General features: G+C 34.2%; 1 protein-coding gene across 1 annotated transcript in view; it reads right to left on the bottom strand.

The window, feature by feature from the left end:
* LOC123697400 (semaphorin-2A) overlaps nt 1-18,627 on the bottom strand; it is a 108,808-nt gene that overhangs the window by 4,272 nt on the left and 85,909 nt on the right. Inside the window, exons 8-11 of the mRNA XM_045643898.1 lie at nt 16,904-17,134; nt 13,669-13,927; nt 12,568-12,722; nt 352-452 (exon numbers count right to left, since the gene is read on the bottom strand). Of these exons, the coding sequence (XP_045499854.1) occupies nt 352-452; nt 12,568-12,722; nt 13,669-13,927; nt 16,904-17,134 (746 nt within the window). The remainder of the gene's footprint in view (nt 1-351; nt 453-12,567; nt 12,723-13,668; nt 13,928-16,903; nt 17,135-18,627) is intronic.

The raw sequence follows: 18,627 nt of genomic DNA, 5'->3' as shown, positions 1-18,627 counted from the left end.
ATGTTTATCTTAATTATTTAATAACTTTACATAAGTTAACTTTCATATGGGATGAATTATTAAGTAACATCATGTAACTATATAGTATATAATATTTCGAAAAAAATAATGTATTATATTAATATCTATTGCTTAGAACTCCTAAGTTAATTAATAAAGCAATAAGTTATCTGTAAATTGCAATTATCGAATACGAAAAAAGATATAGGTATGTTAAGTCTTTTTATTGTTCGAAAAAGCAAACTATGTAAAATGTTCTATTCTATTCAATTCCAGTATTCTATTCCGCAGCAAATTACACTCGTGTCAATATGCGAAGTGTTAAAATTGCAGTTTATGCGCACTACATACCTGAATAGGTTCACCGGGAGTTACGTCGAATATGTCAAGTAAAGCTGACTGGCTGTCACCGTTCCGAGTCCACTGAACGATTTTATGAATTTTGCCTTCATCTGTAACAATCAAATATATATTGGATACGAGAAACTTTCGATATTCAAATTGGAGCATATGTGAGTGAAATTGTTATTAAATAATACGAAACAGTTATGCCCACTGTCTGTTCATATCAGCCTTTTGTCACTGGAAATAAAATATTTGGCCCCTTTTCAAAGATTTGAAGCAATAACAAAAGGCTTTTCAACCCGTAAATTGGGAAAGTAAACTTCCATACACGGCAATATTTTATTTTTATATTGTCCATAAAGTCGGGTTCCTTTGTAATTAGGTTTTCGTTAATTGTGCCGGCAACGTCTAGCCATAAGGAGAAATTATAATGGTTCGTTACGTTCAGGGATCAATTAGCGAAGGTCTAGGGGTTCTCTGTTTATTGTGTTGATTATTTGACTTCTTGTTATTCTTCGTGTGGGGGTGAGGCCAAAAATATAGCAATTTAATTGATGAAAGATCAAAATATCGTTGAATAACATCTTTATACTTAATATAAATTTAGCCTGAAACCATAACCGCTTATCGAAAAATTGCGACAAAGTGGAAGTAATAAAGTTTGATAACGCAATCTATCTTGGCATGGTAATAATTCACCAAATCAAAACTGTGTGCATTAATAAACAGCTTGTCTAATAAAATGATAAATTACAATGGCGCTTCGAGCGACGCCTCAATTAATTTGAGTCGTCGTCGGTGACAGGCCGTGAACTTTCGCTTTAACCGTTTTATTATTCTAAGAGGTCCTTTTTAAACATCTTTTTCACTATATTTGGTGAAAATAAGCGAACGAAAAATCAATTTACTTCTATTCACTATCAGGTTACGAAATCTAATATTTTGTTTTCGTCACAACACAAGACAAAAATATAAAGAAACTAAGCAAAATCTTTCTAAATACAATTGTACACAATCAGTTCTCGCACGTGACCGTTGGATATTTCGTTAAACCTTTGTACATAAGGTCACAAGTTTCCTTTCAAAACGAACCAATTCACGAGCGAATTAATATTCGGACCACGGATCTTAATAGCTAATTGGATTAAGGCATGTACCAAAATTACCTAACTGGGTTATAACATAGATGGTACGTGTTGCAGACGGTGCGTTGTGCGTCATTGCGACCAGCTCCGCATTGTTAGTGTACCCTAAATTATATTCGTAGCTGCCATATGAACTTAGATTTAACATTTCTCGATATTTCTGTTAATAATAACATATGGGGACGTAAATCCGTTGGTGACGAATTAAGAAAGCTCTATAGAAGAATATTCTACATTATAGAGTGAGGTTGCATTTTTATATGTGGTTATTTAAAACAATGTCAATAGTTGTAATTTTTTTTTCGACGGTGGTTCAGACGTCAGAATGGCGCCTCGTCAATGTCAACAATGTCAACAATGTCAATAGTTATTGAATTTGCGGTTTAAATGAAGTGTATTACAATTGACTGTAACATCTATCTCGCGATTTCATTTAATAATGTATCCAGCCATTACAGGCCATTAGTTTTCGCGACACATGCGTAGCACCTGATTGACGTAAACAGGCGTGGATAATTATGTACGATGAATATCGCATGAACCCACTAAGGGTTTGTTTACAGCCTTGGGATGATATTCACACTGTTTTCTTTGTTAATGTTACATTGAGTACATATAGTGAGGCCAATGGAGTTTTAAGCGGATAAGATCTCTTTAAAAATATTGCAAACTTGAAACTATATTATTTCTATAAGTTAATACGTTAGTGGTTTGTATTGGCACAATAAATATTTTAATAAATTAATAGTGATTCGTCATAAGGCATTCGCGCAAAGCCGCCTCTGTCTTTGAGGACGTAGCTCGGCCGAAGAAAATAGCAGTAGGTACTCGCAATATTCCTATACAACGGTCGTGACAATACATCTGTCAAAAAGCATTGATTCACTTCCATTACAGTGTGTACAAAGCCTTATATGTGGGTGTTAATGTACGCAATTCCTAAGACCTTTGATGGAATATAATTACAGTTTGTTACCGTTCCCCGCACAATAAGAATTGTTGATGTATTCCATGTTTGCGAAAACGAGAGCGTTAAGCAATTACGATGATTTGATTTGACATTGAAATAGCAGAGCTATTCGGTATTTACTTTACAGTTGATTATAACATTATAATTAATGCTTTGAAGCTTCTATACGTGCTATAGTATATTATTATTTTGAATTATATTATATTATCCTACCCACATAGTTCGCGTATTGATCAAAGTCAACTGTATTCGGCTATTGTTTTGTAAAGTTACAATTGTCAATTGCAGTGGCGTGCCATGACTGAGGCCTATGTCCAGCAGTGGACGAGTGTAGGCTGACAGTGATGATGTGATGATGAATTGTCAATTAATTCTCGCACTTACTTATTTTAGATTTAGAAAAAAAAATGAAACGTAAATACTATATAAATGAAATTGTAAAAACATGATAAATAATAAATGCCGACGAATCGCCAAAAAATATTTCTACACACAACTCGACACGCCGTATTAATCTACTTTCATTAAAAGGGCCAAGCTATTTAATACCTATGTCATTTGATGCAATAAAGCCTGCTGTGATTAACATCAAAGGTGTAATAAAGATAATGAGAACTAAATTTAGGGCAATCGTGCCAACATAGAGGTTGCGTTATGGAAACTGCCATCATTACGGAATAATATGTAACCGGTATTGGAATTTATATTAGTTCAAGGTTCATGTGCCGAATATAAAACTATTGTTTTGCATGCTAAATTATAAACCTGATAATAAATTAAATGTATTTGTGTAAGCTATGAAAAGTTCAGCAGCATAAAACACAGTACAACATAGTCTGTTCGTTGATATTGAAACTCAATATTAAAAACTAGCTTCCGCCCGCGACTCCGCCCGCGCGGAAAAATTAAGATTTTTTTTTTCTACGTTTTTTTCCGGGATAAAAAGTATCCTATTTTATGCCCAGGATAATAAGGTATAATTATACCAAGTTTCATCGAAATCGAACCGTTAGTTTTTACGTGATGCCTTCACATACAGACAGACAGACAGACAGACAGACAGACAAAAATTGATTTAATCACATATTTGGGTTTGGTATCGATCCAGTAACACCCCCTGGTATTTATTTTTTCAATATTTTCAATGTACAGAATTGACCCTTCTAAAGATTTATTATATGTATAGATGAATAGAATAAAAACGTTAATCTTAATATTAGGGATAATAAAACTAAATAATGATAACTAATATGTAGAATGACAGAAATTACATATTGTTATATCCTCAAAGGGAAGATATTTAAATGCAAACTATTCGTCGTAAGTTATATAAACACACAGGAGCATTACCGCGGTCTGTGCCACACCATACATTAGCGGCTTTTAAATTTTGACAGTATTTCAAGTTGATGCGATAATAGCGAGTACAAGAGAAAGCATTCACGGAATCCGGCAAGCAAATAGGGAGGTACAGGGCCAAACTGAAATTTGTTTATGGCAACCTCGTAACACGCTTTAAGCTTTAAGACGTGACGTCACGTAATGTTAGGGGGTAAAAGACGAGTTGAAATTACTTTTTGCCCATTCGTTATCAGCCTTCCGATGCAATATTTGTCATACTGATAATTATGGTTATCATTTGGAAACTTACCTATTTAATGTGTTGTGTCAATAAGGATGCTTTTCCCTAGCTTTATGGTGTTTTGAAACAGTTTATTCCTACATGTATAACTTATTTTATAGCTGAACATTATACCATATACATACGAAATTAGTAATGAAGTATTACGAATGTAAATAAACAGAGAGCTCCTCCGTAAAACCACATAATATGACTTCAAAGAATAAAGATGTATGTTTTTAGAGAGCTCTATAATTCCCAGCGCACTATCAAATATTTAATTAGGTTAAAGCGATGCAGACGCTGGTAATCCGTCTAACATGGAGGCTTATAAATAAACGTAGATAAAGACATTAATTCTGATCACGATTGGGACTGGCAAAATAATTAAACGCATTGGTCTAATCGAACCGGTCAATCCCTGCGGAGCCTCTAAGGAGAACAAATGAAGAATACAACAAATTGAGTACATTTTGTTTTTAATAGTGAGATGTATTGAGGAATAAGGAACGTGTGGAGAAAATTAGGATTGTAACATAAACACGTGTAAGTAGCAATCAACAATAGTAATTAGTAAATTCATGAATAATGGTGAACTATTTCGTTAAAATCTCAAAAACTCTCTATTACTACGGATTATTTAATATCTAATATTTTATTAATTTGCATTTTGCAATTTTCATCACAATAAAATAATCTTCTAGATAGTTAAGTCAATAAATAATAATACTACGTTCCGCTACGTTTACAAAAATACATTTTTATTTAGGTAATTTGGATCGTTGAGTAAATATGTCCAACCTTTTATATTTTTTGGTTTTTATGGCATTCAAATGCTTTATAAATATAAATTTATAAAGAATAGAAAAAATTCGATCACGAGGCGGGACTCGAACCCGCATCCTTCGCGCTAAATTTATATTTATAAAGCATTTGAATGCCATAAAAACCAAAAAATATAAATTCAACAAAAGGTCGTGTTCCATCGTTACAATATTGTATTCACTGAAAAGTGCTTCATATTGGTTGAGATGGTTGTTAAATCATCTCAATAGATGGCGCGCGGTGTGTCCCTTAAGACACATAAAACTGAAAGAATAGATTATATTCGATTGCTCAGGCGGGTCACGAGTGGCTGAGTTGGTTAGGCATCCGCCCCGGAATGGCGCGAAGGATGCGGGTTCGAGTCCCGCCTCGTGATCGAATTTTTTCTATTCTTTATAAATTTGTATTTATAAAGCATTTGAATGCCATAAAAACCAAAAAATATAAATTCAACAAAAGGTCGTGTTCCATCGTTACAATATTGTATTCACTGAAAAGTGCTTCATATTGGTTGAGATGGTTGTTAAATCATCTCAATAGATGGCGCGCGGTGTGTCCCTTAAGACACATAAAACTGAAAGAATAGATTATATTCGATTGCTCAGGCGGGTCACGAGTGGCTGAGTTGGTTAGGCATCCGCCCCGGAATGGCGCGAAGGATGCGGGTTCGAGTCCCGCCTCGTGATCGAATTTTTTCTATTCTTTATAAATTTATATTTATAAAGCATTTGAATGCCATAAAAACCAAAAAATATAAATTCAACAAAAGGTCGTGTTCCATCGTTACAATATTGTATTCACTGAAAAGTGCTTCATATTGGTTGAGATGGTTGTTAAATCATCTCAATAGATGGCGCGCGGTGTGTCCCTTAAGACACATAAAACTGAAAGAATAGATTATATTCGATTGCTCAGGCGGGTCACGAGTGGCTGAGTTGGTTAGGCATCCGCCCCGGAATGGCGCGAAGGATGCGGGTTCGAGTCCCGCCTCGTGATCGAATTTTTTCTATTCTTTATAAATTTATATGTCCAACCTTATTTCCGAATCTTGTCACTAAATTAAATTAAGGACAAGGATAAGGGTTGCCACATTTTGTAATTATATTTCCATATTTTCTTACTCAGTGATCACAACCCTCCGGAGGTGGTATAAAAGGAATTACCCCACAATCCAATAAAGATTTTGCACCGACAAGCCTAAGTGAAAACTTTTTTGCGATCTCCGGAACAATATAAGTTTTATCCTCCGAGTGGTATAAATTCTCAAACACAAAGTAGCTCTAACATCTTTATTGCTTTTCATAAAAAAGTCGGTAACCAATCGAATCGGCCGACTTTTAACTTACGATTATTGGAAACCTCGCATTTACGCGCATGTAAAATTCTGGGAAACTTTTGTGTCTTATAATATTTTATTCGCATATATTACCTACTCGATGAAGACTATTATTTTTTTCTTCTTTCTGTCATTTAACTAAACTAATGAAGCTGTATAAAATCATTGTTAGGTAGAAATTAAACATATACTGGTCAAATACATTTCCTAAATGTCGCGTTTTCTTGATTCGTTACGTAAACCGTAACAAATAAATCTCGATGTTGACAATATGAACAAATTCGGCGCGGACTTTTATCAGGGATCGCAATATGTATTTTATAGACGCCGTAAATCGAAGAACGCGGCTTTTAAACGTTTGCCAGCGAGCTCTCGAGCTACTTTTATGAGAAACGTTAGAAATTTTATGTGTCTATTGCTGAGCTATTGATGTATTTAATACTATTTTCGTTTCCGATAAATAACTTCAAAGGCCAGTACTAATAACATGTATCGGCTGACAATGTATAGTTACAAGTTTCAAGGCTTGTACATTCAATATTCAAGGACTGAAAAGCAATCAGGGAGATCGATAGTTTTTAGGTGCTATGTGACCTACATTATAATTAGACATGCTTGTGAACACGTTTTACTAAAGAATTCGAGCTCACATTTTGAATAAAATATTTAGATTACCTGTTAAAGATATTTGATTTTGAGAATGATTAACAATATTGGCGTTATTATTAAAGCTTACAGAAAATTAGTTTTCCTTTAAATAGAGCTTCATTTATAGCTAGTTTATATCAGGTCAGAGAATTCCTTAAGAGATTGTATACATATCCAAGGAGTGAAAAATATTTTCCTCATAGAATTTTATATTAGAGAAGGGTTGTAGGTGTCTCGTTATTTTGTATTTTGTATTAAGCGGTCGGTTATTCTGAACACGTATCAAAGGTGTATTTTTAAAGGAGGCTTTCACGGTGGCCGTGGCATTAGGGATGCCGCGACCGCGCCACCTTCGGAAACTTTCCCGTACCTTTTGATATTCAATATACACTGGGACCTAAGCAATCCTTTGATGAGATGTTTTATGCAAAAAACGTTGGGTACTTTTATCGGGGCGCGAAAAACCGTTCAAAAGTGAACACATTAGTATTCTAAATCCTGTTCCCGACAAGCCCTCCCCTCAGTTTCGGGATATAAAAAATCAATGTTTATTCTCAGTGGACGCGATTTGAATGCTAATTATGGGTATAACTAATTGCTTCGTGTTTGTGCGAAGGGGCAATCCTTTTGTAAATAGACCGCTAAGCTCGACGGCTTGAAATTGTTCATTTGAATTTCTGACTTCCATTAAATTATATTAAATTAAACTGTTTTGAATAATGACTGAATATATAACTATCTGCAGTCCTTAATAACACGGGTTGCTAAAATATACACAATTTTAATGACAGGCCCCGAATTAAGTCGTTATCATTCAATAGGTGTTTGAGAGAACTAATTTGGGGCAGTATTGATTAAAATAACGAGCACAAATATTATCCGGGATTAAAGCTATCGTACTATTTTTAACCGACTTCAAAAAAAGGAGGAGGTTATCAATTCGGCCGGTATGTTTTTTTTGTTTTTATGTATGTACACCGATTACTCCGAGGTTTCTGAACCGATTTACGTGATTCTTTTTTTGTTCGATGCGGGATGGTGTCGAATTGGTCCCATAAAAATTTTATTCGGATAGGCCCAGTAGTTTTTATTTTATGGGCATTTTTGCAAGTGCAAGTTTGAAGTCGGTTGTTTTTAACGCAGTTATCACTTGTACTATCGTACGTATTTTATTATAATATATTTAGACATGTATACCTCAAAAAGGAAATGCTTTGATCAGGTATATTGCACTAACTCAATCGAGAGATGCAGGACACTGTAACTACATTGTCCGAGTAAACAGAATAAGACGTTATACAAAATTTACAGGCATCACGTGTAGCCGCTTCCCAACTATCATTCATGAACACTATCGAATATCTCAGGAAAACCTCAAAGCTACGAGCTAACTCAAAATAGTGGACACAATGTAAGCTAAGGTAGCGTTGAACTATAAATTACTTAGGAATTTCCGCCCCAGCTCTGAGCAATAAATATTGTTCATTTTCGTCCTGCCAATGCATCGATGAAGCCCGAAGCTATACAATATATGAGATAGATTTTTATGAGATTGCTGTTATATTGGCAGTTAAATAAAATGAATTGTAAATGACGAGGCAATATAAAATATTAAACTGCTAATACTTTTCATGGTTATTAAGATAAGGTAAGTTTAAAAAATGTACATTAATGCGATTTTGCGGGAAGAGTCATAAAATGTTATACTTAAAACATTATCATGTAAATAGTTATTTACATAAAAATGTGTGGAAAATATTTTAAAACAATAATAAGAGTAAAAAAAATGCTCTCACGTACACAGAAAACATAATACAATTTTTGTTAAAAAATGTATGCTTATAAACAACACATGATGGTAGTCATTCAGTAAAATAATTCAGCTTTAAAAAAATACATTATTAAATGTGAATAACGAGGCTGCTAAGTATTGGTTGCAAGAGTATAAAATAAATTTGGAAATTGCTAACACATTTTGATGTTCCAGTTAATGTACCACCTTCACATATCATTTTGCTTTGATCGCAATTCATGTTTACGGCAAAACTTTGACTTCATGCACTTACGCAAATGGCTTTCCGATACTTTAAGAGCAATATCACAGTGTATCGTTATTACATATACGATACGAGTGTTGTAAATAATTATGAGGCCGTTAATACTTATGCAAAGAAAACTTTTTATGGCCATGGCGGTAAATGTATTGTGATGTATAAATATTGTAGGTATAAACGACTCTTAAGTTAATAATATCTAGACCCACTACTTTCTAAATTTGTTTTGCGTTTTATATGTGAATTATTTCTTTAATAAATGTCGTCCCTGTCTCTCCATGCATATTTAAAAGTAGTCTGAGAAGTACTAAGTAGCAAAATGCAACATTATGCAAATGTAAATATGATAGCTAAAGAAAAGGACAGTTAAAACTTTTCGCGACATTTATGCGTAGTAAAAGCTATTAAATCTGTCTGGCCAATGCACCAACTCTAACTAAATTCCAAACCTCAAAGGACTAAGCGTTTTGTGACTTCGAGTTCACGTAATTATATCATCATGGCTACGATATATCCACCGACCACTCCACGTTGAGCTGACTGTGAATTTTAAATCGTTTTTAATAACAGCTTCGGATCATGCACGTTCAAAGCTTAATCAACCTAGTTGTGTATTTGATACAGGCTTGAGCTAAGGGTATATCCGATATAACTCGGTTCGTTGAAATTGGTTCTTTATTTTGATGATGAATAATTTATGTTTTCTATGTATGTCTATACGAATAGATTCAGCCCCTATAATTAAGTTTCATAATTGTGAACACAAGCTGTCTTTGCGCGATACGTTTACATTATTATTATGTTTGTTTACAAAGACGCCCTTAGACTCTCACTGTTGATGTCAACTCGAGGAATTTAATTAACTTCGTTAACTTCTAAATACTCTTAATGTCTTTGATACCTCGCCTCCCTCCCATTGACAAACAAGGGGGTGTACATGACAGTTGCTGTCAAAGTTTTATCAACCTCCGCAAAGTTGTGTGGCAACAGTGATTTAGGCGTGATAAAACAAATGGAATGAGACGAGGCAGGGGCCCGCATTGCGGGAACATCATACGCTCATTTCTCATTGTCTGCCGGCACCTCGAGCGCCGCTACAACGCCACGGCTAGCGCAGTTTAATGCATATTATAACGCGGTAAGCACTCGAAGCGGGCTAAGCGGGAGGCAATATCGCGTCGCCAGACCACGGACGCAGTCGGAGTCTTTATTGAAAGAGTAAACTGTCCTTTTTAAGATCCCTCAGGCGATCCACAACGGTTGAGGCGTACAACTTATTTCACGCTCGAGTTTAAATTGTAAACTAAGTGTAGATTTTGGGGCAGCTCACTCTTCACAGTTTGAATACACGAAACCATTTATTTTGGTGCACTGTCAGACGCGGAAGTACATGTAGCGTTTAAGCACTTTATTGCGTTCTAGTTTGTCTCGCAAAGTTTATAATCAACGTTCTCGTATCCACATTTTGCTAGTGCTTAAACAGTTTTCACTATTGGTGGCAAAACAAAGTAGTATTATGCAGATTAAGCAACAGTAATTATCACGGTACGTGGCTAAAGCAGAAGGGAACGTCAAAGGTAACGCTTAAACAATTTAATATTCCACACAAGCATTTCAAACGCCAACTCGAATGTAGCTCTCCTTTCGTAAAAGTTGTTCCGTAAACGAACTCCCCCTTCGTTAGATATCTACGTGAGTTTAATCCATTCAGTAGTCTCGGGCGGGTCTCAGTTTGGAAAACGATTTTCAGGTAGATTGGTGAAAATTGCAACAACACGGACGAAAATTACCACTTGAAGGTGTTGTTTAATGCGCGACGTACGAATTTACGCCGCACCGACGCGGACGGCTCCGCCCAACGTCTGTGGTCTGCCGCAATCTGAAGGCACACGTGCATATACCGAAATAATACTGACAAAATGCAAACATAATTAGTTTGAGTTAACAAAACTTACGAACACTTTACGAATAAAAACTGGAGGAAGGAGTAATTATTCACAAGTACCGGTGGTGTAATAACAGAAAGTGTTGGAGTTATTAATAAACTCGTTCGCATTATACTTTTGAGATCCTACAACCCCTTAGGAGAAAGAAAAACCGTGGAAATGCAACGCGACTTTCAAAAAGGCTTAAAGAGAAATGTACTTTTTGCTACTTCTGAGGAAAACGGAATACTGTTCGAGTGTGCGGCTTAAAAGCTTTAGTGCGAGCTTTTAAAAGTTAATAAATTGTGAGTTGACAAAGTGTTAAAAAGTAGGTGTTGTGCATGGTCGTTACGTACGAACAATAAAAATTATAATGGGGTTTCCTGCCTTCAAAGGCTATCTTCCCGCTCGGATATGACAATGGATTTTAAGCAGCTTTGACGAAATTAGGATCTTGTGTACATACTACATAATACGAGTTAGTAACTGTGCGAAACAATCAAATTTGGCCTCGTTTCCCTGATACGGAGGGCTAAGCGTGCACACAGAAAAATATAATTTACGTTTTATATTATGTAAATAAAACAATGCAAAATAAATTATTAATGAAAAGAAATATTAGAAAGCGAGAATGCGAGAACACTGATGGCGGCGGAAGGGTTGCGTTTGTCCAAATGTCACAAAAACGAGTTATGGCTTTTGCTCCATTTTCATCCAGAGGTACTCTTTCATTTCACGGCGCGAAGGTATTTTTAATACTAATGGTTTTTTTTGTTTCGACTGGTTGCTGTACTGTGTGAACTTTAATTAAAAATTTAAAAATATGAGTGATTTTGTAACTTAATTATTACCGCTTAGATTATATTTGAATCTTTAATAACAAATATAATGCCTTATCATTATAATAAAATGTATAATGTAGGTACGTCAATAAACAGAAAGTTTTCCGAATAGCCAACAATTTGAAATACTTACATATAATATTAACAATTCTTAACGTTTCATAAATGAACATTGATCGTATACAGTTTGTTCCTGATACACACTACTGCATTTACGTAGTATGTGAAAGGGCTCTAAGTAACCCAATTTAAGTAGCGGGTAGTCTTTATAAATACAATTTTCCTACAAGTGAGTCGTGCGCGCTACGTTAACAAATCATAAGCCCGTATAATATTGACAGCTGCCAAAATAAATCTATGTAGGTCGAATATTCGTGACCCGACCCGTAGACCCGAATATTATTCAATTACTGTATCACTCAAGTCAAAATTATTAATTCGATTTGTACGTTGATGTGCACTTAAGACACATCGTAAAGTGTGGGTAATTTTGTAAGTGAAATATCAAAGAAGAAAATGTTAGGTACATCGTTACCGATTGACGGTTTGTGTCGCTTTGAGGTTCAAAGGCTGCGAGTTATATGCAGATGATATCAAAGTTAACTCTTTAATAAAAGTAATAAATTCGTTCAAAGACGTTTCGTTTCACGTTAGACGCAACCAAGAAATTTAAGCATATTATATTATTGACAAAATTTACTGACACGTATTTATAACTTCTCACGTATGTAGTGCTCAATTTAAAACATTACATAGTCTATAAAAATTCTATATGAATTTTAACGGCTCCAAATATAGCACTGAATGTTGAAACTAATCTTCCTGCTCTAGATAAAAGGGCTAATATTGCACTTACTTGTGCCAGCGTAGTACACGGTATACTCCAACTGATGGCCCATCATGTCGACCTTTACTCGGTCTACCACCAGCCTCGTGAAGAACAGGTCCCGTTTGTAGTATATCGGCTTTTCGTGCTCGTGGGATACCGCACTGTCCATTAATGGGTGAGACCTGTTTGGAAGATACGAAAATATATAAAACCAGGACAATAATGTGCGATTGTCTCTTATTATGTAAAGTAAAACTTTCTTAGTTTTATTGTAATCATTCACGGAGCAATAAAGAATAAATAAATATGTGCAGAAAATGCTACTATATTTGGCATGTTATTTACATAAACCAAAATTTAATTCGTATGTACAAAACTTAAAGTTCTAAAATTGACTTACACATCAAGAAATTCATACATTATTAAATTGAATCTACATCATATCTTATTTCCCATAAATGTAAATGTACCCTTATCATTGTACCTGTCTCAATTATTAACCAAGCAAGTTGTTTTACTTAAACAATACAATTTTAATTGGATGAAAATTAGCACAACAAAAACATTAAAACGAATGTAACGCGTCCCCGATAGCGTCAGGCGATACGCCATCCGACACACGGCGATAAAAGCGTTTCTTTCCACGTTGACAACAAATCCCCACTTATTTAATTAAAAATTTCAATCTCGGTGCGTGAAATGTGTTATTTTCACGCTGGTTCAGGTGAAGTGTTAAAATCTCAGCGTTTCCACACGAGGATCGTGTAAAGTGTGGAAAAAAAATAATTGAACACCCTCGGGATGAGAGCGTCGGATAATAATTAACAGGACGTGTCGCTAGATAAAAGTGCCTGCGATTTCAATGAGCTTCTGTTGAGATTCCTGTGGCAAGTTTGTAAGCGATCGTCGACTCTGTTTACCTTCTTTTACTTTGTACGGGAATAAGATTCGTGTCTTCAGACATATTATTGATCTAATCGTACCTTGTGATAATCACGTCTAGGATACAATGCAACCTATTTCGTTTTACACTCGTTAATTGAAAAACATTACATTACTTTTGTTAATGCATAAATGAATATTTGTTATTTTCTTTGATGAATGTTGCAGAAAATAAAACTATCTTACCGAATAAAATTGAGCACTGTGTCCGGTAGCGACGAAGTATCATTAACACATGTACCAGGCCTGGGTTCAGGCACTCTGCTGCTGATAACCGGCAACCAAGCAGAGCTGGATGTAGCCTGTTCCTTGAACTTCCCCTCAAATGCCTTCTGGATGTCGCCGATAGTGAAGGTGCAAATAGCAGAGCCCATAAGCCCGGTTGACGCGGTAGTAAACACTCCATAGAAGCGGCTGTCGTCTCCGGGAACTTTGTAAATGCTCTCTGTTGAAACAAATTTAGACGTTATGAAATGTTTGTCTAGACTGTTCTATTTATGCTTAGTTTACTTTTTCTTTTGAATAAATTATAAATACACTATAAAATTTCGTTAGGAATTTAATAAGTTTTAACATTGAACATAGAAAATAAAATAGAACGTACTTAAAGATCCAATGAAACAGGCAATAATTCTACATAATTGTATTTCATTATGGGCAAAACGAATTAAATTTACAACAAAATGTAACTGCGAACATAAAACAGATGGAGGTATTCTATTCAGACGCGATCCCGTTTCGCTTTTAATGTGTCCCGCGGGAGTCTGACTGAAATTCAGGAAGTGTTCTGTTGCGGATTACGCGTCGTAATATTAGTTAAAGGGAAACCTTAAGCTGGTATTTTAATTGATTCAGTATTATAGAGCATAACTGAAAGGCTTTGGGTTTAATTTTGAGATATTGGAGTTATTTTTGCTGATGGGTTAGTTTAAAGACTAGTTGCTTGCTCGAACTCTAACGATGTGTATACATTTCAGACAGACAGACGGATCAATATTACTTACATTTAAATGTATTGAAACAGCCATTGTGAAAGTTAAATTACGTGTAATGAAATATTTCAACGTTGCTACAAACAATAATTTATATAACAATTCGTAATTGCAAGACAATCATAATTTTCCTGAAGTACAAGAGTTAGCAATCCAATTAATTGTAACTATTGTGGTTGTCAAACTTTACTCTGAAGTTACGACGATTAGTTCCAAGGTTGTAGATGTCACATAAGCTTAAATTGTTTGAATAATAATTACGAACTGTTCAACAGTATTTGAATTTGTTAGTTATTAGTTTACTCTATATTAACATGACTATTTTAAAACTTTCTTAATTTCTGAACAATAATTGAAAAGTTTGCCTTTTGTGAGATATTATTTATTCATTCATAAGGGTTAAAAAGCTTTTTAATCCAAAATTAGCTATTCCATTGAGGAAACATTTCGGTTAATATATTTTCATTACAGGTCGTTAAAGAAAAAATGTAGGCAAAGGCATGTCATATCATAAATAACAGTTGTATTAAATATGAGAAAGGCGTAAAGCGATGTTTTGGGAAAAAGCAAGAACATATTTTACAAACAAAACACGAAAGAGTTGTCAAAACGAAAGCTTAGCGCGTGCCGACTATAAATATAATTTATTCTTTAACCTCCTTATTTAAATACCGCCCGATCTGCGTAACACATGTTCATTTTTTATAATTCAGTATTATGGTATTATAGGGAGTGTTTTAAATTTCGAAAAAAAGCCAATTTAGGCACAAAATTAGCAAAGGTAAAGCTGAAACATTGTTTATTAGACGCACTCTGGCATCAATATTCAAAAATAGTTGTGCAATAAATTTTCATTTTGAAACCAAATATTTATATAAAAGTATTTTATTCATTTTAAATTAAGTTGTGAAAAAATAATTTACATTTGAATTAATATCGCCTGCCTCTAGATAATAAAATCCACTAACAACGAGTGTGTCACATGTGAAGTGGGGTTAATTATAGCTTCAAACACTTATTTAAATATATTTATATTCATGATGTTATAAAAACCAACAGTGAAAGAGTTCAAAAAAAGTTATTGTCTCAAGAAAACAAACCTATTGTAAATTTCTGGACACGCTGTATACAATTTTGTTTCTTTGCTTAATAAAGCGGAAACTTTGGGCAATATAATATACAAAAACAAGGGCATTTCATTTAATACTTTTAATTAAAAATTTCAACGTTCGCACGGACTCATAAAATTACCTTTCATTTTTATTTAAGCACGTGTTCTAGTTTATTCAATGTTTTATAAGGAAAGAGCATGTTTATAATAATACGGCTTATAGAGAATGTAGGTCGAAGAATACTATCATTATACTCTTTTAATGCTAGTTTGAATGTGAAAATCTATTTTCTGAATTCATAGTGTTCAAGCCACTCAATTTCATTAAAGTAGTAGCTATTCTACTTGATATAATACAAGAAAAATAGGTTTCATTTACTATTAGGTTATTAGGTTAGAATGCGAATGTACGGTCTATCATAAACATCTTTCAACTTTGGCCGTACAGTAAAATCACGAAAGCAAATCTATTCATGATGCTTTAATTTTTATCGGGATAGTTCATTAGATAAAAACCTTCGATATAAAAGATGTTAACGTCGCAAAATAGCTCCGAAAAGAGCTTGATATGTTATTAGTAAAAGCACTAATCAATAATACATATCAACATTACATGATATGTAAATAAATTCAAATTAAAATCAAAACATAGCAGTGCGTTTCTGTATGCTTCAAGTGACTTTCCTTTAATTGAGTTTTGGTGAAGTAAACGGTAAATATTTAAATGTTGCTATTACATTCTCATGAGTTATGCAAGGAATGCATTGGGGGAAGGCGTTAGGCAGAACGGTGCACGTTAATATTAGATGAAGATTGGGATCGCGACGGGAATTGGCTACGCTTTTGTCGCTTAAATCTCTATGCACCATTGAATTGAAACTCCGTATGTTTGGCCCGAATTGACAGTCAATATTTGCGTGTTTGGCCGAAGGGACGTGGCGGGATGTAGTTAAAATCTAAGTGGGGAACATTTAGTTTGCTGTTCGAGTGAAGCAGAAAAATTGGGGAGTAAGCATTTAAATGTTGGATAAATTATGTAGACAGTTTGTGCCATGTGTTGTCTTGTTTTCTGACATTATCAGGCATAATTCAATTGTTGTAAACATGTTGTAACGCAGTTTTGCATATAAGAATAAGTTTAATAAATAATTGATTAATAACAATTGTAAATTAATTTTATGCTTTTCCTAACTTAGGTATATCATCGTATATCTAAGGAAGTCTATGTCATGAAAAATGTAAAAATCAAGTAAATATATTCAAATAACAATACATTTCTGAAGTCACTATCTATCAATGATCTAGCACTATAACTCACGTATTTCATTGAAGTAGAACGGAAACTCCCCAGGAATGCTGCAGTTGAGTCTCGCTTTCAGATACGTAGCCCAGTTCTGGCTCAGTATATTCTTGCCTCCAGTGTCCCGTTTGCACACGCGGGCTACTCTTGAGTACACCGCCTTGCCGCAGTTGATGTATTCCACCGCTGTCTCGCGGAAGAAGAATAAAACGTATTCGCCCACGTCGAACGATCCAACGAAGTTCGGTTCTAGAAAAGATGGATTAGGTATGTATTTTGTGCGAAAAGGATATATACAATATACAACTCTTATATAATCAAAGATACAACTATAGTAGAGCCATTTTAATAGGCAACATTTGACAGTTCAACAAAATTCAACAACGTAACCTAGTAACGACGACATAGAATAACATGATATTTCGTTTTGTTAGAACTGCACATTTGCTTAACTTTTTTCAATTACGATTACATTTTTACACAGCATTTTTATAATAATAATGACCGATACAAGTAATTTTAGGATTTTTTCTTTTTAAATACCAGAGACGTTACTCTAAAAATCGAAACCTGTCATCTAGAATCGAATGCATTGATTACTTGGGAATACAAATTATCATAAATTATTGACATGTGTTTCAAGTTCGATTGACAAATGTTTTAAGTCCGTATCGATTAATTCACTTTAATCGATGTTTTTAAGCAGGTTACCACCCTATGAAGATAAAATTGATAGACGTCAAATGTTGCCTATTAAATTGGCTCGACTATAATTAAACATAATAATACCAAGTGTCAACTTTCTATTCGTCTAACAGATAATTTTCGATCAAGCATTAGTGTCCAATAAAATTACTCAACTATATTATTGACTACCAGAAAGTTAACATAATTAGAATACAACAACACACAACACAACATTAAGTTTCAGTTCAAATCTATATTATACATAAAAATGATTAAAATGAAATTCTCATTAAATTATTCAACCTATTGTAGCAGCGGCAAATCCCCACGTTATTACCAAGGCATCAAATCGCTGTTATTCCGTATGATATGCAATAAATATTAGATGAAGCCATGTGTCAATTACAACGTATAGAGGGTATTATATTGTGATATAATAAGCACTCATTTGTTGGCTTCAGAATAAAATCGTCGTGTGTTAGGGATTAAATACACGCGTTTATACGTATATGCATTGCTAAGGTCCATTGTGATCGCGAGCGGAAGGTAATTTCCCACCAGCAAATTAAATCTATAGGAGAATTAGGACCTAATAAGACTTTAAAGCTTTGGAATATTAGGGGCTATAAATTATTGCGGCTTCGCAATTAGTTATCAAAGCGAATTTACGGCATTCGCGAGCCGCGGTTCAATGGATTATATTTTAATAAAAATATATTAAATTCTAAAAATATCCTCCTTTGAATATGTTTTAGATTTATGAACGTGTACTTGAATTATACATGTGAAAGATATTCCATTTTTATTGTATTACATTACCGCGATAACCTAAATACCTTTCCCGTAACATACATAATTAAACACATATCATGTTTGCACTTTGTACGCTATTCATATAACACGCAAATAATATCACGTAAACTTCACGATAACAGCAATTACATACAATGATTACTTTAATAAAATACACAAAGAACAGAAATAAAAGGTACAAATAACACGATATCCGAAAGTTAAACCGAATTTATCGTCCCATAATTTCTATACAGAATACT

The sequence above is a fragment of the Colias croceus genome, chromosome 14 (genome assembly GCF_905220415.1).
Source record: "Colias croceus chromosome 14, ilColCroc2.1".
Lineage (NCBI taxonomy): Eukaryota > Metazoa > Arthropoda > Insecta > Lepidoptera > Pieridae > Colias > Colias croceus.
Note: the sequence above shows the minus strand (reverse complement) of the source record. Positions and strands in the feature narration are given on the sequence as shown.